This window comes from Botryllus schlosseri, chromosome 15 (genome assembly GCF_051294905.1).
Source record: "Botryllus schlosseri isolate E-star chromosome 15, Bs_hap1, whole genome shotgun sequence".
Taxonomy (NCBI): domain Eukaryota; kingdom Metazoa; phylum Chordata; class Ascidiacea; order Stolidobranchia; family Styelidae; genus Botryllus; species Botryllus schlosseri.
Genome location: NC_137250.1, coordinates 19,818,381 through 19,836,885, shown reverse-complemented (window position 1 = coordinate 19,836,885; position 18,505 = coordinate 19,818,381). Strand labels below are relative to the sequence as shown.

The 18,505-nt window shown below is 42.6% G+C and overlaps 1 protein-coding gene across 1 annotated transcript; it reads left to right on the top strand.

The window, feature by feature from the left end:
- Window positions 1-11,214: 11,214 nt before the first annotated feature.
- Window positions 11,215-16,992, top strand: LOC145457393 (uncharacterized). The gene has a single exon (XM_080335594.1). It carries the CDS (start codon window positions 12,445-12,447, stop codon window positions 14,125-14,127), a length of 1,683 nt encoding a protein of 560 aa, XP_080191720.1. The 5' UTR covers window positions 11,215-12,444; the 3' UTR covers window positions 14,128-16,992.
- The last annotated feature ends 1,513 nt before the right edge of the window (window positions 16,993-18,505 follow it).

Below are 18,505 nucleotides of genomic sequence, written 5' to 3'. Positions count from 1 at the left end.
TTATCAGCTTTTGTGGTTCGGTATTTTGAATATTTGGAGTGGTTTTGTTGCTGTATAATTCCAATACATAAGCATGCACGAACATACATAATGCTTAATGCTGTTTGGCCCATTGAAATGTGGATATGCCTCAAGCTACTGCCACCAACTTGCTAGCGTAATTTGGGAATCATCGAGAGGTTATTTGCATGTGGAGATGCTCTAGCATTCTATATCCCCATTCTCCTATAATACACATCCGGTGAATTTTCTTTGTCCTAGGCCTATATGTTACGCAATTGCAGTGAGAGAGAACTACCTTCTCTGCCAAGCTTTGTTTTGTTGCTATATCTTTCCTATCATCATGTTACGTTTTTGAACTGAAGGCATTGTTAATAAAACGAACTACGCAGCGGTGCTTTCGGAGTAGGTAATAAGAATCAAGGGCCGATTTAGTATTTGTACAACAAATATTATGATGATGATCTTGTCGTGATGTTAACAAACAAATCGGCTGGCAAAGAAACTTGAGACTGACATCAGCAGTGGCGAGTTGTTTTGTTCTTCAACTATTCTGTAACTTCCTTGTTACTCATAGTTCATTACTGTACAAAATATTTGTACGCAATCACATCACGGGGAGTCTACGTTTTTAATGAACATCTCACTCGTCTTTGGATTACGTTAGTAGAGCTGAAGCGTCATTCGGTCTCTGATATTTGAATACGACACCGCGCCTAATACGCAACGTAGGCTACTACGCGAGTCATTCTGATGCAGTCATTTCTGAAATTATTGGTCACAATCACAACGCACAATACTTTGTATATTTATTTAGATTATATGACTAATTGAACATAATAATGACATTCATATCTCATCAAGAGCATAGTCAACAATACAATAACACACCATAACATTGATCAAGATGCTTCACTCAAATCTGATTCGCAATATAAAGAATTTGCACTGATCTGAGACTCCCTGCTTACAGTCACTGAGTGACCAGAATACCTGCATTGAGTCTGGCATCTGATCCATGTATAAGATATATGCTCTTAGTCTATACTGGGTCGGAGATAACTTATCACCCTTTTCTGCCACAAAACCTGGTCCTATTGGCCCCGAGATTGCCATGAGCGGCCAAGGTCGGTCACATGGGATTACGAAGCAAATATAATAATTAAGAAACAGGCACATCAAGCATATAATATTTGATTTCGCGCTTTCATTTTACTACATAAAATGTACATTGGACGGCGGTATTATCCTCCTCGTACTCGTCCCACCATGTTAATAATGCTCCCGTCGACGATATTGCACCCCAAGTTCACCATGACTCCACTGGCCAGTGGCTTCCCGTTGCATATCAACTGCTGCTGCGAAGCGACTAAGCCAGTTTCTCCTTGCAGACGAGATTTGAAATTTTCGACGGTTTCCGTGTGGGAGATATCCATGGACAGGTTCTTGTGGTTAGGCGTAGTCACAGTGACTTGAACTCTCTTCATACTTAGCTTCAGCGTTGCCCCATTTTTGATGGAGTGATGCATCAGCTTCCCGCCCTGTATTTGTTTCGCGCCAAAGGACAGTTCGATCAGGTCCACCCGTAACCCAGTCTCCTTGTGTATTTTTGCTTTCAGTTGGTCGACTTGCTCATTCCAGTCGACCGAAAAAATGTTCGATTGCCCGGGCTGAATTTCAACCGTTACATTGATACGGGAGTTGTTGTCGGTGACCATATGGATAGTGTCGCCTTCTTTGACATCGTATTGGGACACTGTGTTGTCGTCGTTATCCATTGGTTTCTTTTGGAAAAGCAGCTTGATCTGGTCGCTGCCGACTTGCTGGGATATCGCTAACTTTTGTTTCACATCACCGACTTTGTCGCCTTGACGTACCTCGAATTGAAATGTTTGCCCGTTCAGGGTCTTGACGTATATCTTCATTTTGATTCGTGGCTGATGCTGTTGCTTGAATATTATTCTGTTTCTCTGTTATATTTTGCACGGTCCTCGTCGAAGAGCGGTTTCTGAAATCTGTCTGACGGCACCCGCAGAAGGGCGCTGTTTTTATACTGCGGCGAAGAAAAAAATCACACGGGAATTCACCTCGTGAATATTTTGGTGTCCTGATCCAAGCTTGGATGATGTAATGCTGCTGGCGTTAGGTTCTGAAATATTCTTTGGCTATCTAGGTTAAGATGGTGCAATGCAAGGAGAGAAGATGGTGTTGGCTATATCGACCAGCGCTAGGCAAGCTTGGTGAAATCATATTGAATTATGCACATGGCGGACATACGAGAGAGATGCCAAGATTTTCGACGTAAAAAGTGGGTGGCCCTAAGCAGAGATCTAGACACACCTCCTTTGCCATCTCTTATGAAATCATGTACCTTCGAGATGAGGCCTCACACTTTTGCATTCTATGTAAAATTCAGGATATGCTTATTAAAGGTTAGAGGCTAGGGACCAAGGTCAGAGGAAACCTCAACCGTTCTCGATGCAAATGTCCTGTGTGACCTATTTTTATACCGCCATAATGGTTTCATTTCATAACATTACACGTGAGATTCGACTAAACCTAGCGGCGCATTCGCCAATACTGAGTTCAGCAACTCTTGAATGCGGCCGAAAGCGTTCCGAAGCTTGTATGATATAATGTTAAGGGAGTTTTGTTCATTCAATCCACAACTCAAAAAGACAAGAGAGCGTTTACAACGTATAGGCGTGTGAATATTATGTTCTGTGCAATGCGTAATATTTGTTGTGTATGGTTGTATGGTATGTTTGAAAATCACACAAAAGACCAATCAATGCTGTCATTGATCAATGAGCATCACTCTTGGGGAATACCCCGTACTGGTACTATGCTACCTGTAATAGTGAATATAATTTATTCTCGACCCCCGTTGGTGAGCGAATTAATTACATGGATATTGGATATGGTAGCTAACTATACACATTCGATTTTATTGTAAAAACTCATCACTAGCATGATCCGCGGCATCCGCCTGTCATTGTGAGTCCGTTTCTGTAGATAGATATGGAATATGGATAGATTAATGATAGTGCCACCTAGCGAATACGTATGTGTAGAACCAGAACATAATCAGTAATCACTATATCCGATATAGGCTTCATAACATACTGATATCGAAATTCGGGTATGTCGGCAATTCAGGTCTGAGCGTTTTTGTACTTTCGAAATAAATAGTAGGAATATTTACATCGAAAACAATAGATATGTAGGTGCATAATGCGATGTGCGTAAACTGCGTACGCTTGATGTGTGCGTGGTTTACTAACAAAAATTGTTTCGACTCTACCTGCGTGTGACACATCTTATCAAATCTACTCTGAATATTCTATATTTATGCGGCTACGTGGCTTGAGGAGTACAAGAGCTACGTAAGAGCAGCCATGATTCATGTGACCACGTCAAGACCCAGAGTGTGATTAATACCATGAGCAATGAACATAAGCATTGGGCAGTGATAACATCAACTCATCGTGACTTGTGTTGGCAATTTCGCTGTTTTGGCCCTAGATTTAGCGACTTTTCATGCGGCTACATCAGTGGTTCTCAAACTGTGGTGCTTGTCCGCGAGACCTTTCCAAGTGGTACGCAAAAAGTTTGACATTTTATATTTTATTTGGTCTATATGATTTGTTATCCTTTGCAGTAGATATACACGATGTAACTATCGAATGCAAACATTCGAACAATGTAACAATTACTTCGGGTGTACAACAATTTTACGTTAATATACTTGCGTCACCACAAAGAAAGCCAAGCAACTTGTGAGATTCGATAGTTAGGCGGATAGCGCAAACAGACTATAATTTGTCAGCATGGTGAGGATGGGGAGAATCAGTTTTCACCATGTCGAAACGAAATCCCTGCCTCGACAGGAGAGTGTGGGCAAGGGCCCTAATCGCCGGCAATTTCCGTTCCGGGACACACAAAGACACATAGAGTAGGCTGATACACGCGACTCCGCAAAGTGCGCTTCCAAAATGATTGACGTCCAGAAAAACGACGCATGTATTCCGAAGCCTTCGATATAGATTTTCGGGTGCTTAAATGGCTGGCGCCTAATGATCTGTTCCTGTGATCAGACGCCTTCAACATAAATGTGTTCGACACAGGAAAATATCGCCACCACCACCAGTTAAAAAGTGCTGATATGAAATCGCACGAGTCTGATCAAAGAAGTTTTTTAATTTGGTTTGGTATGTATTAGCGATTCCAATCTTAATAGTAGCGTCAATCTTTACCAGAGGTTACTAAATAACCGTGCTTTAACGGAGTAATTAATAAGAATGGATACCACTTGCTCGTATACACGCACCGATATTATTGATCAAATTATTTCATTTATTCCAAAATATTTACGCTCCGCGCGACTATAGGCCCGAAATTCACACTGATTGTTCGTCAGTGTCAGCGATTTGGGCTCGTCCTTTAAACGATCGCCTAATACAAGTAATAGTTGGCAAGTGGGAGCTTCCATGGGGTATGTGTATGTGTGTGTGCGTGCGTCTAAGAATTGTATGTATAAAAGGGTAGTGATGAAAATGTGCAATGGAAGGATGTACAGTTCTGTGAGGTGCTCCCACGGGGGAGCTGCATAAACTAATTACAAACTGCCCCCCTCCCCACAAAAAAAAAAGTTTTTTCTGGCTACGTGGGTACAGCCCTGCGCGTGAGCGATGTTTTGAATTGTGGCAGCATTCTCCGCAAGTCATGGAGTGTAACAGCAATAAATGACAACTGTCCCACCCGGCCCACACCATTTAGAAATTCATAAATAGTCTTGCCGTGTGCTATGAACATATAGTTCAAGATGTATAATTAAGTGCTCCCTGAATGTTCGATGACACCACTTATATCAGTCTTACCGGTAAATCTGATGATTAAAACGTAGTTGCAGGGTTGTAACCAAGTCACAAGTCAATCTCTCTTTTATAGTTTTGACTCGAATCAAGACGAGTCATTTTCACTTCACCACCGAGTCAAGTCCGAGTCCAAGTCAGTGAGCAGAGGGTCGAGTCCAAGTCATAGTATTATGACTTGAGTCCGAGTCCAAGTCATTGCGTTGACTGCTCAGTTTTCAGTTAAAATCTTGTTCAATCCACTTTGAAGAGCTTCTTGGAGGTACAGAGCTTCAATATACAATTGAGTACTACATTCATACGGAAATAAACCCGAATATTTTCTGACACTTGACCCAATTTTTATAACTCTGTTCGGTAATATCGAACGGTTCGCATTTATAATATACATTTTTCTCTCACTTTTACCAGTTTCTATAGTCTCATTTTCAAGTACCACTACAAATGTACGAACTACCAATAGTGTGGTTACTTAACTATTCTTCGAAATTACAATGAAATGTCGGTCTTAGCCGCCTGAGTCTCGAGTCATGCGCAATGACTTGAGCCCAAGTCGATTCATTACATAGATTGACTGGAGTTGAGTCCTTTCTGTGTTTTGAGAAATTGACTCGAGTCAAGTCAAGTCATCAGAAAATCGCAACTCGAGTCATTACAATCATGCGTATTTGCAATATGCACGTAACAATAAGGAATCAATTTCATTCATTAACCATGAAAAATTTGAAAATTGTTGACGCCCGATATTTCCACAATCATATATTATCACATTACTTTATGTCTGTGAGTGGAATGCATGTACAAAAACCATAACCTAGGTAATACGGTCGCCCCAGATGTTGTGTTACTCATCCAATAAGGACCCAAGGCCATCGTTGTTACCTATTTTTACTTATCTTTAAGCGGGGTGCTCATTAACGTCATCGAGTTTTTCGCCCCTCCCAAATATTTTTTCTGGCTACGCCCTTGCAGTTGTGCTTCTGAATATATTGGTTGACGAAACACAAGGTATGGTGTTGCATTGCTTTATGTGTTAGTGTGGTCACGCAAAATGATAAAGGAGTGTTCGTTATGCGTAGGCGGGTTAGTATTGTACACTCTGCAAACATGTTTGCTGTAGCGTGTAGACTTTGTAAGCAGTTTCAATAGGAAGTCACGCGATCGATCATTGAGTATCGCTCCTGGGGAATTACATGGGTACTACGCCATCCATAAGGAGATCGATTCGTATTAAAGCGTTGTTCGTTAGTGAATTAATTACGCTTATGTATTAACTAGTCCTGCAATTTTTTTCATTGCTGCCTGAATACTGTGCAACATTGGAGAGTGGATTTACATCTCGTTAGCAGATCTGGTCAAAGTGGTCAGCATCGGTCCTCAAGTAGAAGTAGATGTCGTAAAGTTCCACTCAATTGCAAAACATGTCAACGCCACTTTAATTGGAAGTAGAAAATGAAGGTATGAAAAGTAGGCTATTCAATAAAGTATTTTCAGAAAGTAGATCTGGTCGAATCATCGCATACTTTTAGCAGCTAATCCCGGGTTGTTACTTCCGGAATTGGAGATACGTCATCGGAATATGTATATATCCTTGGTCTTCGCGACTGACGCATAATGACTAATGACATTACAAACAGCTGCAATTTTGGAACATATATTCAGTCACCGTGGTAAAGGTAGTATTTCTTCGGTTGTTATGACATATTGCACTCATAAAATTGATCTAAACCTATCCCCAAAGTCCCTTCAACGTTGCTAATACAATGAGGAAAAACCAAGCAGATTTGACTAAACCAAACAGTTAAGTAGAAGTAGAAGTTGAATTAGTCTATACTCAGCAGTACGTGGTAAGTTTAACATTCTCCCTCGATATGCGAACCGCAATTATTTAAATGTTCCCCCGTTTTTCATGCACCCGTACTGCCGATTTTTGGCTCGGCTCACCTTCACGCTGGGCTGAATAGCAGTGAGGTTAGCGATGAGGAGCCCAGATAAACCTTCGACACATAGAAGTTAGGCAGAACTGGGGTTTGAACTGGTGTCGTGGCTATGACGGCTTAACCAACAGCGTCACTCGCTTCCCGCAGTTAGATATTGTCGAATATTTCAAAATCGAAAATGTCGACGCCGACAACACAAAATGATCTCGCGCGATGCGTATTTGACACTGCTGATTTAGACCATGGGGAATTCATGATGTGGCCGGTAGACCAAATACGCCCTGCTGGGAAATATTATGCTACCCGTCAAAAATATCGTAATAGCCGATAGTATACATTAGTAAAATGGTACATTACAGTGTAATGGTCGTATATTCATTTTAGAAAGTATTGATAACAAAACAGGTTTATTTTCAAATCCACTGACGAATTCGGTATTATTCAAATGATATAATACGGACAGTAGTTTCTCACATGGAGAGCATTAATCAAAAATACAACGAAAATACCATACCATTGATAAAATCGCCCCACAAAGATCTGACTAGTAAAATAACAATACTATGAACACTTTTACGGACTTAATTAATATCAAATCCGAAATATTTCTTTGGCTTATGTCATAGTGCCAGTATATATAACAGTATCAATCCGCGGGGTTTAAGGGGCTAAGCAACCCACAGAACTGTGAAATCAGTCATACAGCCTAATGAAGCAATCTTTCTGAAATTTGGACACAAGGTTCTCTGTTGTACATTTGAGCCAAATTCCTCTGGCCAATAATTGAAACGGGTCGTGGCAGAACATAAAGGGAATGGATATCTGGAGCAGTTTTCACAAGTATTATCGTGTATGTTTAGAACACCGCACGATGTAGACCTATAGGCCTATTATATACATAAAATAATCGATTTAAAAGGGAGGAATTAGACAATATGGAGGTAATCGAAGCATATGAGAGATTTGAGAGCAGAAATTCACTTCATTACTGCAAAAGCACACATCGAATAGAGAATTTCAGGTATTATCCTCCTCTGAGTCGTGCGACCATGTAAATAGTATCTCCGTTGGTAATGTCATTGTCCGCCATCCGCTCGATGTGCACTTGCTTTCCATTACATATCAAGCGATATTGCGATGGGGTAACATGTAGGCGAGACATGAAACTTTCGATGGTTTCGGTGTGGGTGATGTCCATGGACAGGCTCTTCTGGTCAATCGTAATCACAGTGACTTGAATTCTCTTCATACTTAGCTTCGGTCTTGACCCATTTTTGACGGAGTGATGCATCAGCTTTCCGCGCTCTATCTGATTTACGCCAAGGAACAGTTCGATCAGGTCCGCACGAAACCCAGCCTCCTTGTGTATTCTTGCTTTTAGCTGGTCGATTCGCTCATTACAGTCGACTGTGAAAACTCTCGACTGTCCTCCTTGAACATCTACCATTACCTTGATTAGCGAATTGCAGTCGGTGACCATAAAAATACAGTCGCCTTCCTTGACATCGTAAGAAGACACTGTGTTGTTATCATCATCCATCGGATTGTTTTGGAACATTAGCTTGATCTGGTCGCTGCCCACATGCTGAGATATAGCTAATTTTTGCTTCATATCCCCGACCGTGTCTCCTTGACGTACCTCAAAATTAAACTCGTGATCGTTCATGGCTTGAATGTTTACCTTCATTCCGATTCCCGACTAATGCTACTGCTTGAATACGATAGCCGGTTTCTCAAATCTGTTTCATGGCACTCGCCTAAAACCGCTATTGCATTGCTACATTGTAGGGAAGCAAATGACATGGAAATCCACCTTATGATTATGTTGGTGTCATGCATACCCTCATCATATACCCTCCAGCTGGGACCTTACATGCTCTGTAAAATCCAGAATATACATATTAAAAGTTATGGGGAAGGTCTCGACAAGATAGACTTTGCGATGCGTAGGCGTGTAAATATTATGCTATGTGCAACACTCATGCATGCGTGGCGTGTTAGAAAGTCACAAGACCTATCATTGATTAATGATTAATAATGAGCATTTTGAGCATGGCTCTTGGGAATACCCGTCCTGGTGCTATGATCGCGTTTAAGTGAATATGTCCTTATTCTCGAGCCATTGACTAGGAAATTAATTACATGGATATAATAGCTAACTATACATAAATCGATTTTATTGTAAAAATCTCATTCATACCATTACGCGTCGTAATATGTACTAATTCTTTTCTTATCTTTGCGAGTCCTTTATGAGTAAATAGATCCCGTATAGTGCCAATTAGTGAATGCGTCTGGGTAGAACATGATCACCATATCGTATATACGAAATTACCGAGTAGATTGGCTGCCCAGTGCCCATGCTCGCGTTCGCGCATTTTGTTCTGTACTTCCGAAATGCGATAGCAGCGAATATTTTGGTACCCGAAAACAGTGGCTATGTGGTTGCATAATGTGATGTGTGCACTGTGCATGCTTGATGTCTGATGTGTGCTTTATTTTTACGAAAGTTGTTTCGACTGTACTTGTTTCCCACATATACCATCAAATCTAATCTGAATATTGTATATTCTTGCGACGTGATATGTGACTTGAGGAGACCGAGAGCGATGTAGGAGAAGTCATGATCCGTATAACCAAGTTGAGATCCGAGGGTTATGAAAATAACAGGAGCAATGAGCATAAGCAATGGTTAGTAAGAGCATCAACTCACGGTGACCTGTGTTGGCAATGTAGCAATTTTATCCCTATATTTAGCGGCTTTTCATGCGGCTACATGAATGGAAAGTTCAAACTGGCGATGAGTGACTAAGGATAGGTGTAGCAACTACTGAAAAACATTTAGAGATTTAGGCGGCCTTTACCAACTATGCTCGGCTATGCGCGGGAAACAGCATGGGTGGTGATGACTGCGATATACAGCGAAATAATGTCACTGGTTGTATCGAGTACCGAATACCGAATAATTTAACAACGGCGCTGGCTCCCAAAGCTGGCGCCAGCGCCCCCTGGGGGCGTTCGCTAGCGTGAAGGGGCCGCTGGCCATGCAATGGGCGATTGGGGTGCTGGCTATAAAATTGCTCGGTGCGAGCATATGGGAGCGGTTTAGGTTTAGAAGGCAACTCCTGCGTAGTGTTGAAACGATTGATGCATTACGTAGCCAACTGTACGCAGTATTCAGGCTATATTCCAATTAGAAATTCCTTACCGAATAATCAATCCATTCCTATCACGAAATGATTGCGTAGCTCAGGGGTGGCCAACCTTTTTGGTATTCACGGCCGCATTTCGATTAGTCATGTAGTCTACGACCGCATTCCAGGGCAACGTTCGTACTGAACAAATAGGACGCGAAATACTCACTTTAAGCTGTCGATGTCGATTTTTGGTGAGGTCCGGACGAATCCATTTCTTTATATCGGCTTACTATACGCACCGAAATCGCGACTGGTCAGCTCATGATATGAATATATTATTGGATCAGACATATTCACATATTCTCATCAAACATGTATCCTGTCTCGGCCCATGTGATCAGATTTTCCGGTACAGTTGATGGAGGGTGTGTTTTCGAAAATTTGGGGCAAGTTATAAATGATGATGTATCTTCGGATGGGCCAATTGTAATTAGTCACTTTTTTGCCTGCTGTTATTTCTTGACCTCCCATCAGGATTGTCGGTATAGTGGAAAGATATTGAAATTGCCCAAACGCACCAGAAACAAATTTCTTTCGTGAGGAAGACACGATTCCAAGTTGATACTTCTATATGGAGCGCAACATTTTTTGATTAAAATCTCTTAAACATTTAGGAGTCAATTCGTATATTAAATTTTCATGTGCACGGCCGTCAACACATACTATTAGAATTACGTGTCCATGACCGCAGGTTGGTCACCCCTGGCGTAGCTGATTGCATTGTAGAACATTTTTGAGTTTAATGGCTCTGGGTGTACAACTAAATCAAACAAAAATACTCTCATTGGAGTCGGGTTGCATTTTTCCTCGTTGTCCTTCAGTTTACTGCTAGTTTCGGATTCGCGCACACGTATCATTGAACCCAGCCCTATGCATCTAACAGGAAATGATTTTAACCTTCTTTCACGCAATGAAAACCATGACTGTAGTAGCTTGTATCACGTGACCAAGTGTGTGTCTTCGTTATTACTGACAGAACGAATTTGTCACTGTCACCTTGACGTACCCCGAATGTCAAATTCTGTCCGTTCAGCCGTTTAGCGGAACAATACATATCTTCATGCTGAAATACCATTTTCGCTATATCCAAGTTTTCAAACATATTCTATCATTTCTATGGTAGATCGTGAGGTCATCAGATCGTATAATATTTATTTATAGCGGTGTAATAAATATAATCATGTAATGTACCTTGTGGTTCTGACTATTGGCTGACAAAACTCAAGGTTTGGTGTTGTATTGCTTTATGTGTTGGTGTGACCATGCAAAATAATGAAAGGGGTTCGTTGTGCGTAGGCGGGTTAGTATCGTACACTCTGCAAACATATGCTGTAGCTTGTAGCGTATAGCCTTTTTGAACAGTTTCAATAGAAAGTCACACGATCGATCATAGAGTATCTCTCTTGGGGCATTACATGGGTACTACGCTAGCCATATAGGGATATCGATTCTTATTAAAGAGCTGTTCGTTAGTGAATTAATAACGCTTATGTATTAACTAGCCTGCGACTTTTTTCATTGCCACCTATATATTGTGCAACATTTGAGAAAAAATTTGTATCTATAGTTAGTAGACGTGACCAATATAGTCAGCATTGTTACTCATCTAGAAGTGTATATTGTCGTAAAGCTCTACTCAATTACAAGACACGAGAAAACCACTTCAATTGTAAGTAGAAAATTAAGGTATGAAAAGTAGGTTACTCAAGTAAGTAGTTTCAGAAAGTATACCTGGTCGAAGACTCACATCATACTTTTAGCAGTTCATCGGGGGTGGCTACTTCCGGAATTGGAGATACGTCTTTGCAATGTATATATATCATTGGTCTTCGCGACAACGCATAATGACTAAGGACATTTCGAACAGCAGCAATTATGGAAATATATTCAGTAACCGTGATAGAGGAGGTATTGCACCGGTTGTTATGACATATTACAGCAGGGTTGGCAAACCTGCGGCCGTAGAAGGAATTCTATGCGGCCGTCGACACGTAATTCAATTAGTATGTGTTGGCGGCGGTCGACATGCAAATTGAATTTGCGAATTGACTTCCGAATGTTTGAGAGATTTTAATAAATCGGGAAATTTTCTTCGCGCTACGTGCGATTCAATGCGTCTTCATTTTCCATTTCAGTATTGCGTCTTTTGCAATCAGAGCACCACAGTACAGATGCGAACAGCGGAGAAAAATGACGCGCCCCATATAGAAATACAAACTCGGAATCGTGTGCTCCGCATGAAATAATTTTTTCTGGTATGTTTTGGTGATTCCGATATGGGGTCAAATCCACCATGCCCCTCCCCACCTTAGAATTCGAAATTGGTCATTTTATATATATACGTTGATGAATTCGTCTAAAATCATTATAAAATGATTCTGTTGTGGGGTTTTGATATCATCAACCGATAGAGCAGTACAAGGAACATTTTATATGTATGAGTTGGTTGTTAGGCACCCTGTAAAAGGGAAATCTCCAATTGCTCTTGCCTCTCTTTTGAGTAATCGACACAACATAGCCACGGTCAGCAACTTCCTTTTTCAATTTCGCTGTGACGAAAAGGACGTGTTTCGTGGCCCTACCGCTGCGCGGCTTTTCATCTGCGATGGAAGCGTAGTATTGATAACCTCGATTTTGGGCAATTTCATGGAAGAGTCCGTTGAGTTCTATCTTCAGCGCTGCTATAGGGTTATATCCGGGACAGCCACTGGGAATGATTTGAAAAAAACATTTCTCAAATTGTGTGCAAGTCACGTAATCAAAAATTTCAAGACCTTATGCTCAAACAATAAATGCAGGTTTCAGGAGATGATGTATATTTTTGGATTGCTCGTTGAATCTTCTGATTGGAACTTCATATTGCTTCATATACATCATCTCACTATCTTATTGAACACCAATAACGAGACTGCTGCGGACAAATCTTTGCATTTTTTTCTCGGTAAAATAACACGCGAAGATAACAAATTTTGCTCTACTGAAAATGCCGATGATATGTTTGACGAAGCTGGCGATGAGTCGACCGGAGTCAATCTCTTCGTGGGAGTTTTGGAAACTGTAATTTCACGGGCTATGGCTGAGGTGGAATCTCTAGTACCCGCTGGCAAAAATAGGTACTGCATGCCTGAAATGGTTGCTTCTTTCAAGAAGAATTTTCTTCCAAGGATTCCGTACATAACGAGCTTACTCACTGGGAATCTGGGCCGTTTTGGGAGTAACCTCACCTACGCAGCATATGACACCTTTTTCAAATCTTTGGAATCCAGCCCATATCAGAATTTAACGCGCGATTGCCGAACGTCTGGTAGCATGGAAAAATCCAATCAGGAACTCAAGCGTTCGCGCCTGGACGGCCGTCGATACGAAAAGCTGGATCAAGTTGCAATGGTCTATGACGAATTGCACACCGCCTTGATTCGAGAATTTTACGATAATTTGAACAGATTTGCTAATCATCCCATGAAGGGCAAGTTGCCAGAATCAATTAATACCCCCCCAGAAGAAGTGGAAGTGTGGAAAAATTCCTTTAGAAATGATCCTCCGAATCGACACATCGGCAAATACTTTCAGGCTCCAAAAAAAGCACTACGCGGTGTCGATAAGAACAAGCCCGGTCTTTCTGTTCGATCTGTTGTATCGCATAACTGTCGGCCTCTTTCTCATCGCTTTGTTGCTAAAAGAACTGTCTCTCCTCATTTAGCGACTATTGGCTCGCGAAACAAGCGAATTCTAGAATCGGATCTATGGCTAAACAGCGATATAATCGATCATTGTATGTGGAGGTTGTCTTTGGATTTTCCGACTGTGGACGGTCTGGTCAGCAGCAGCTGCTACATTCCTGGAAACGCGCCGTCATACACTCCCAAATCGAAATTCGTTCAAATACTGAACATCAACAATAACCATTGGGTAACAGTTTCGAATGTTCTGTCTTCTGACTGCAATTCTGTAAATGTATATGACTCTTCGTACTTCCGCAAAGCTTACATTGGAACGTCAGCATTATATTCAATCGCCAAACTCTGCCGTCCCGATTCAAGCATCTTATCAATCGTTTTCCAAGGGCGTGTTCGGCCATTCAAACATGGTGTCTGGGTTGTGTTCGGACTGAGTTGACACTCGGATATCGTGTCTGGGGCGTGTTCGGTCTGTAATGTTATTCGGACATAGTGTCTAGGGCGGCTTCGGCCTGTGTTGATACTCGGACATCGTGTCTGGGGCGTGTTTGGACATCATGTCTGGGGTGTGTTCGGCCTGTGCTGCCAATCGGACATCGTGTCTGGCGCGTGTTCGGACATCATGTCTGGGGTGTGTTCGGCCATTCAAACATGGTGTCTGGTTTGTGTTCAGACTGAGATGACACTCGGACACCGTATCTGGGGCGTGTTCGGTCTGTGTTGCCATTCAGCATGGTGTCTTGGGCGTGTTCGGCCTGTGTTGACACTCGGACATTGTGTCTGAGGCGTGTTCGGACATCATGTCTGGGGTGTGTTCGGCCTGTGTTGACACTGGGAATCGTGTCTGGGGCGTGTTCGAACATCATGTTTGAGGTGTGTTCGGCATGTGCTGCCATCCGGACATGGTGTCTTGGGCGTGTTCGGCCTGCGTTGATACCCGGACATCGTGTCTGGCGCGTGTTTGAACATCATGTCTGGGGTGTGTTCGGCCTGTGCTGCCAATCGGACATCGTGTCTGGGGCGTGTTTGGACATCATGTCTGGGGTGTGTTCGGCCTGTGCTGCCAATCGGACATCGTGTCTGGGGCGTGTTCGGACATCATGTCTGGGATGTATTCGGACTGGGTTACCACTGGGAAGTCGTGCCTGGTACTGCAACTGACTTTATAGTGAATATAGCGACTATCCTTATTTCAAACATGACTATCCTTATTTCTGACATGACTATCCTCATTTCAAACATGAGACTCTCCTCATTTCAAACAAATCTGTCCTTATTTCAAACCAATCGAACCAACCCTGTAGAAATCAATAGCCGCTTCAAACAAAATCAGCGATAATACCCTCAAATTCGAGTTTTTGAACGTAGTCTCTTTCTGTAGACAGAATGGATAGAGCTGATAGCCGATCATCATTCATGGTAGAACGTAAATAAGACTTAATCAGTTTGAGCTCTGAGAAGCTCCTCACGCAGCTCGCAATTGAAACACCAACGGTCAGATAAAGTTTCAGACACGAGCACGAGCCTAAATATCGTGTCGAATCAAGTAGCTTTGCATTAACTAACCGCGGTAAAACATCAAACGCTGTTGCACTATGATCATACGTGGTTTCACTGCTCCGCACCAGCCTCTTGACCCATTTAAAATCTCAAGTTGAACAACTTCATATGATCATAACTTAATTTGTGTACGTCCTAGAGGCCTCATATTGGTTTGTACGAAAAGCTAGAAATCTTCTGATAGATATGATCCCTAATTTGTAGGTATAAGACAGCCATAAGGCGTGACAATATTCGCAGCTAACTCCAAGAATTGCTTCTAAAAGCGATGGTGAATAAATTGTCAATTTCGCTTTGCAGCAGCGCGTGGGAATTCAAAAATCCAAACATATCTCTTAAGTCATGGGCGGGCAACATACGGCCCGCGAAGGGATTTTGTCCGGCCCGCGGACTGTTTTCCGTCTTACAAGATAATGTGGCCCGCGGCCCTAGTCTGTCGAGATTCCCCACTACTTGCTTACTAGGTCCATGGCCTACTAGTAGGCCATGCTAGGTCCAATTTTAGTGAGTGTATGTTATTATATACGTGTAGTGTTTGCGCAATTGCGCATGCGCAGCGTGCGATAGTGGAGCTTACGCGTAAGTTCGTACAATCATCATCATCATTGGTTTATTAGCAATTTTATCAGTTCAATACACCACAAAAATGCGATACAATGAAAAGACAGGAAGATGTCGAAGCGACAAGAAGTAGTCTATGGAATCTGACACCCACCTTGGCCTAGGCGATGTAAAGAGGAGGCATGCACACTGAATGAAAGTAAAGAAGATAGTATAGAAAAAAAGAATGCGACAAGAAATAGGGCGGCATGTCATGGGAAGCGAGATCGATAGGTCAGTCGTGGTCCGGTAATCTTGAGGATGGACTGTATTTATTTAGTAGTAATTGCTTGTATTTCGACTTAAATGTGGACATGCTCGTCGACTGTCGGATGGCCGGCGGGATACTGTTCCACACATCAGGTCCGGCATATTTGATGGAGCGATGATCTTTTCGGTCGATCATATGATATTTGGACGACGTGGACGCGCGTGTGTTGTACTTGTGCGCTTTTGATTCAGAGGTAAAGAAGTCATTGAAATATTCGGGGCAACGACCGCAGTGAAACTGATACGTAAACTTGGCGATTTCTAGTTTCCGCATATCTTCTATGTTTAGGACGCCGAATCTCTTCAGCAGCGACTTATTGGATGGGCAGCCAGGCCCCTTTGGGGCCCTAGCTATGATTCGGAGTACTTTATGCTGTAGTTTCTGCAGTGGCTTGAGTGCAGTTTTACTGGCAGCCCCCCAACAGAGGATGCCATAATGTAACTTCGATTGGATTAAGGATTTAAAGAGTATCAGAAGAACCCATGCAGGCATGAAGCGTCCAAGGCTGTAGAACAGGCCGCACTTCGGTGATAATTTAGTTTCTAGGGACTGAATATGACTCTTCCAGGACATGTTCGAGTCCAGTAAAACTCCGAGATATTTGGCATTATCTGTGTCGGAAACGGGCTGACCAGCGATATTAACGGTTAGGTTATTTTTTGAATTTACTGTCAGCAATTGCGATTTCGAGGCGTTTATGCAAAGGTTGTTCTGGGCCGTCCACTCATGGACTTTTGGGCATTTGGTCACCAGTCAGGGCATCCAGCTCTGCCGTCGAAGATGCGGAAGAGAGGAGGTGAGTATCATCAGCGAACAGTGTGGTGTTCAATGAGGAGGTTTCAAAAATGTCGTTGACATATAAGGTGAAAAGGACCGGTCCAAGCGAGAAGCGAGAAGACTCGCATTATCCGCATTTACCATGTAGCCTACTCAACCCTAATGTCGTTTGTGGTAATCATAGTGTTTGTCGACTACAATGGTCATTTACACCAGGCTGATATTTCTTATTTGTGATTCCGTAACTACCGACATGTAGCACGGCACAATTCCAGGCTTGTAAGACACCGCTTATGCCAGTGGTTGCCAACTCAAAACGGGTCTCGAGTACAATCGAACGATCGGCCTTGGCGGCTATTTCGGAGTGGTTCCATTGCCATGTCAACATATTAATTCGTGTTTTCGGAATCAGCGCGACGATTGAGACCTGCTTGATTAAATTTTAGCTCACGGGACGCCAGCTATAGGACTACCAATTACGTTTCTTTTAGCCGGCTGTGTACACTGTGCGGAGCGAGATAGTGTAATCGTGATGCGTACGGCTTCTTGATCGGTAGGTCGTGGGTTCGGTCCCCGGCCTGGTCAGGCCAATGACTCGAAAACTGGTATCGGCGGTTATCCCGCTAGGCGGTCAGCAATGACGGAGGAGGAAAAAACGGGGGTTCCGACTAGTTGATCTTACTATGAAGTCCGTATCGCATCTCCGTCGCCTAAACATCTCGGTTGTGCAGGCGAAAAAGAAAATAATCTCTCTCACTGTGCAGCTTCATTTTGCCGCCCCCTTGGAGCCTGCCGCCCCTGGCGCAGAGCCAGAACCGCCAGGTGGCTGCTACGCCACTGGACTGAAGAGGTATAGTGGTTATGCGTTTCTTTTCGCGGTATCGACACACATTTCGTTGGATGACCTTGGACGACTTTCACAATCCATTGCCATACATATAGGCTTGTGCGTTGTCTTTCTCGTTACCTTATTTCGCTCACGAGTCATTGCGAATCATTCTAGCGCTGAAATAACTTGATATAACTGCCGTAAATATAATGCGATAGCGTAAACGAAATAAATGTATTATAACTGATGCGAACAGTCACCAGATAATTTTACACGCAAAGAAAGATGGCAATACAAATAACGTAGTGGAAAAAATTAACGTAGATCTGTGTACGGTATTCATCGGCAGTTATATTATCCTCCCCTGAGGCGCCCCACCATGTTAATAATGCTCCCGGTGCGAATGTCATAGTCCACCATGAGTCCTGTGTTGAACTGGTGCCCGTTGCATATCAAGCGTTGCTGCGAAACCGGTACCCTAGTCTCCTGATACAGACGGGATTTGAAATCATCGACAGTTTCCGTGTGGGAGATTTCCATGTTCAGTTTCTTCTGATCAAGCGTAGTCACAGTGACCTGAATTTTCTTTAACTTCATCTGCAGTGTTGACCCATCTCTTATGGAGTGATGAGTGAGCTTTCCGCATGAAATTGGTTTTCCTTCAAAGAACAGATCGATCACATCTACAGGAATCCGTGTATGGTCTTTTATTTTCGACTTCAACGTTTGGACCTGTCCGTTACAGTCGATTGTGAAGACTTGCCGGACCCCGTCGAGGAG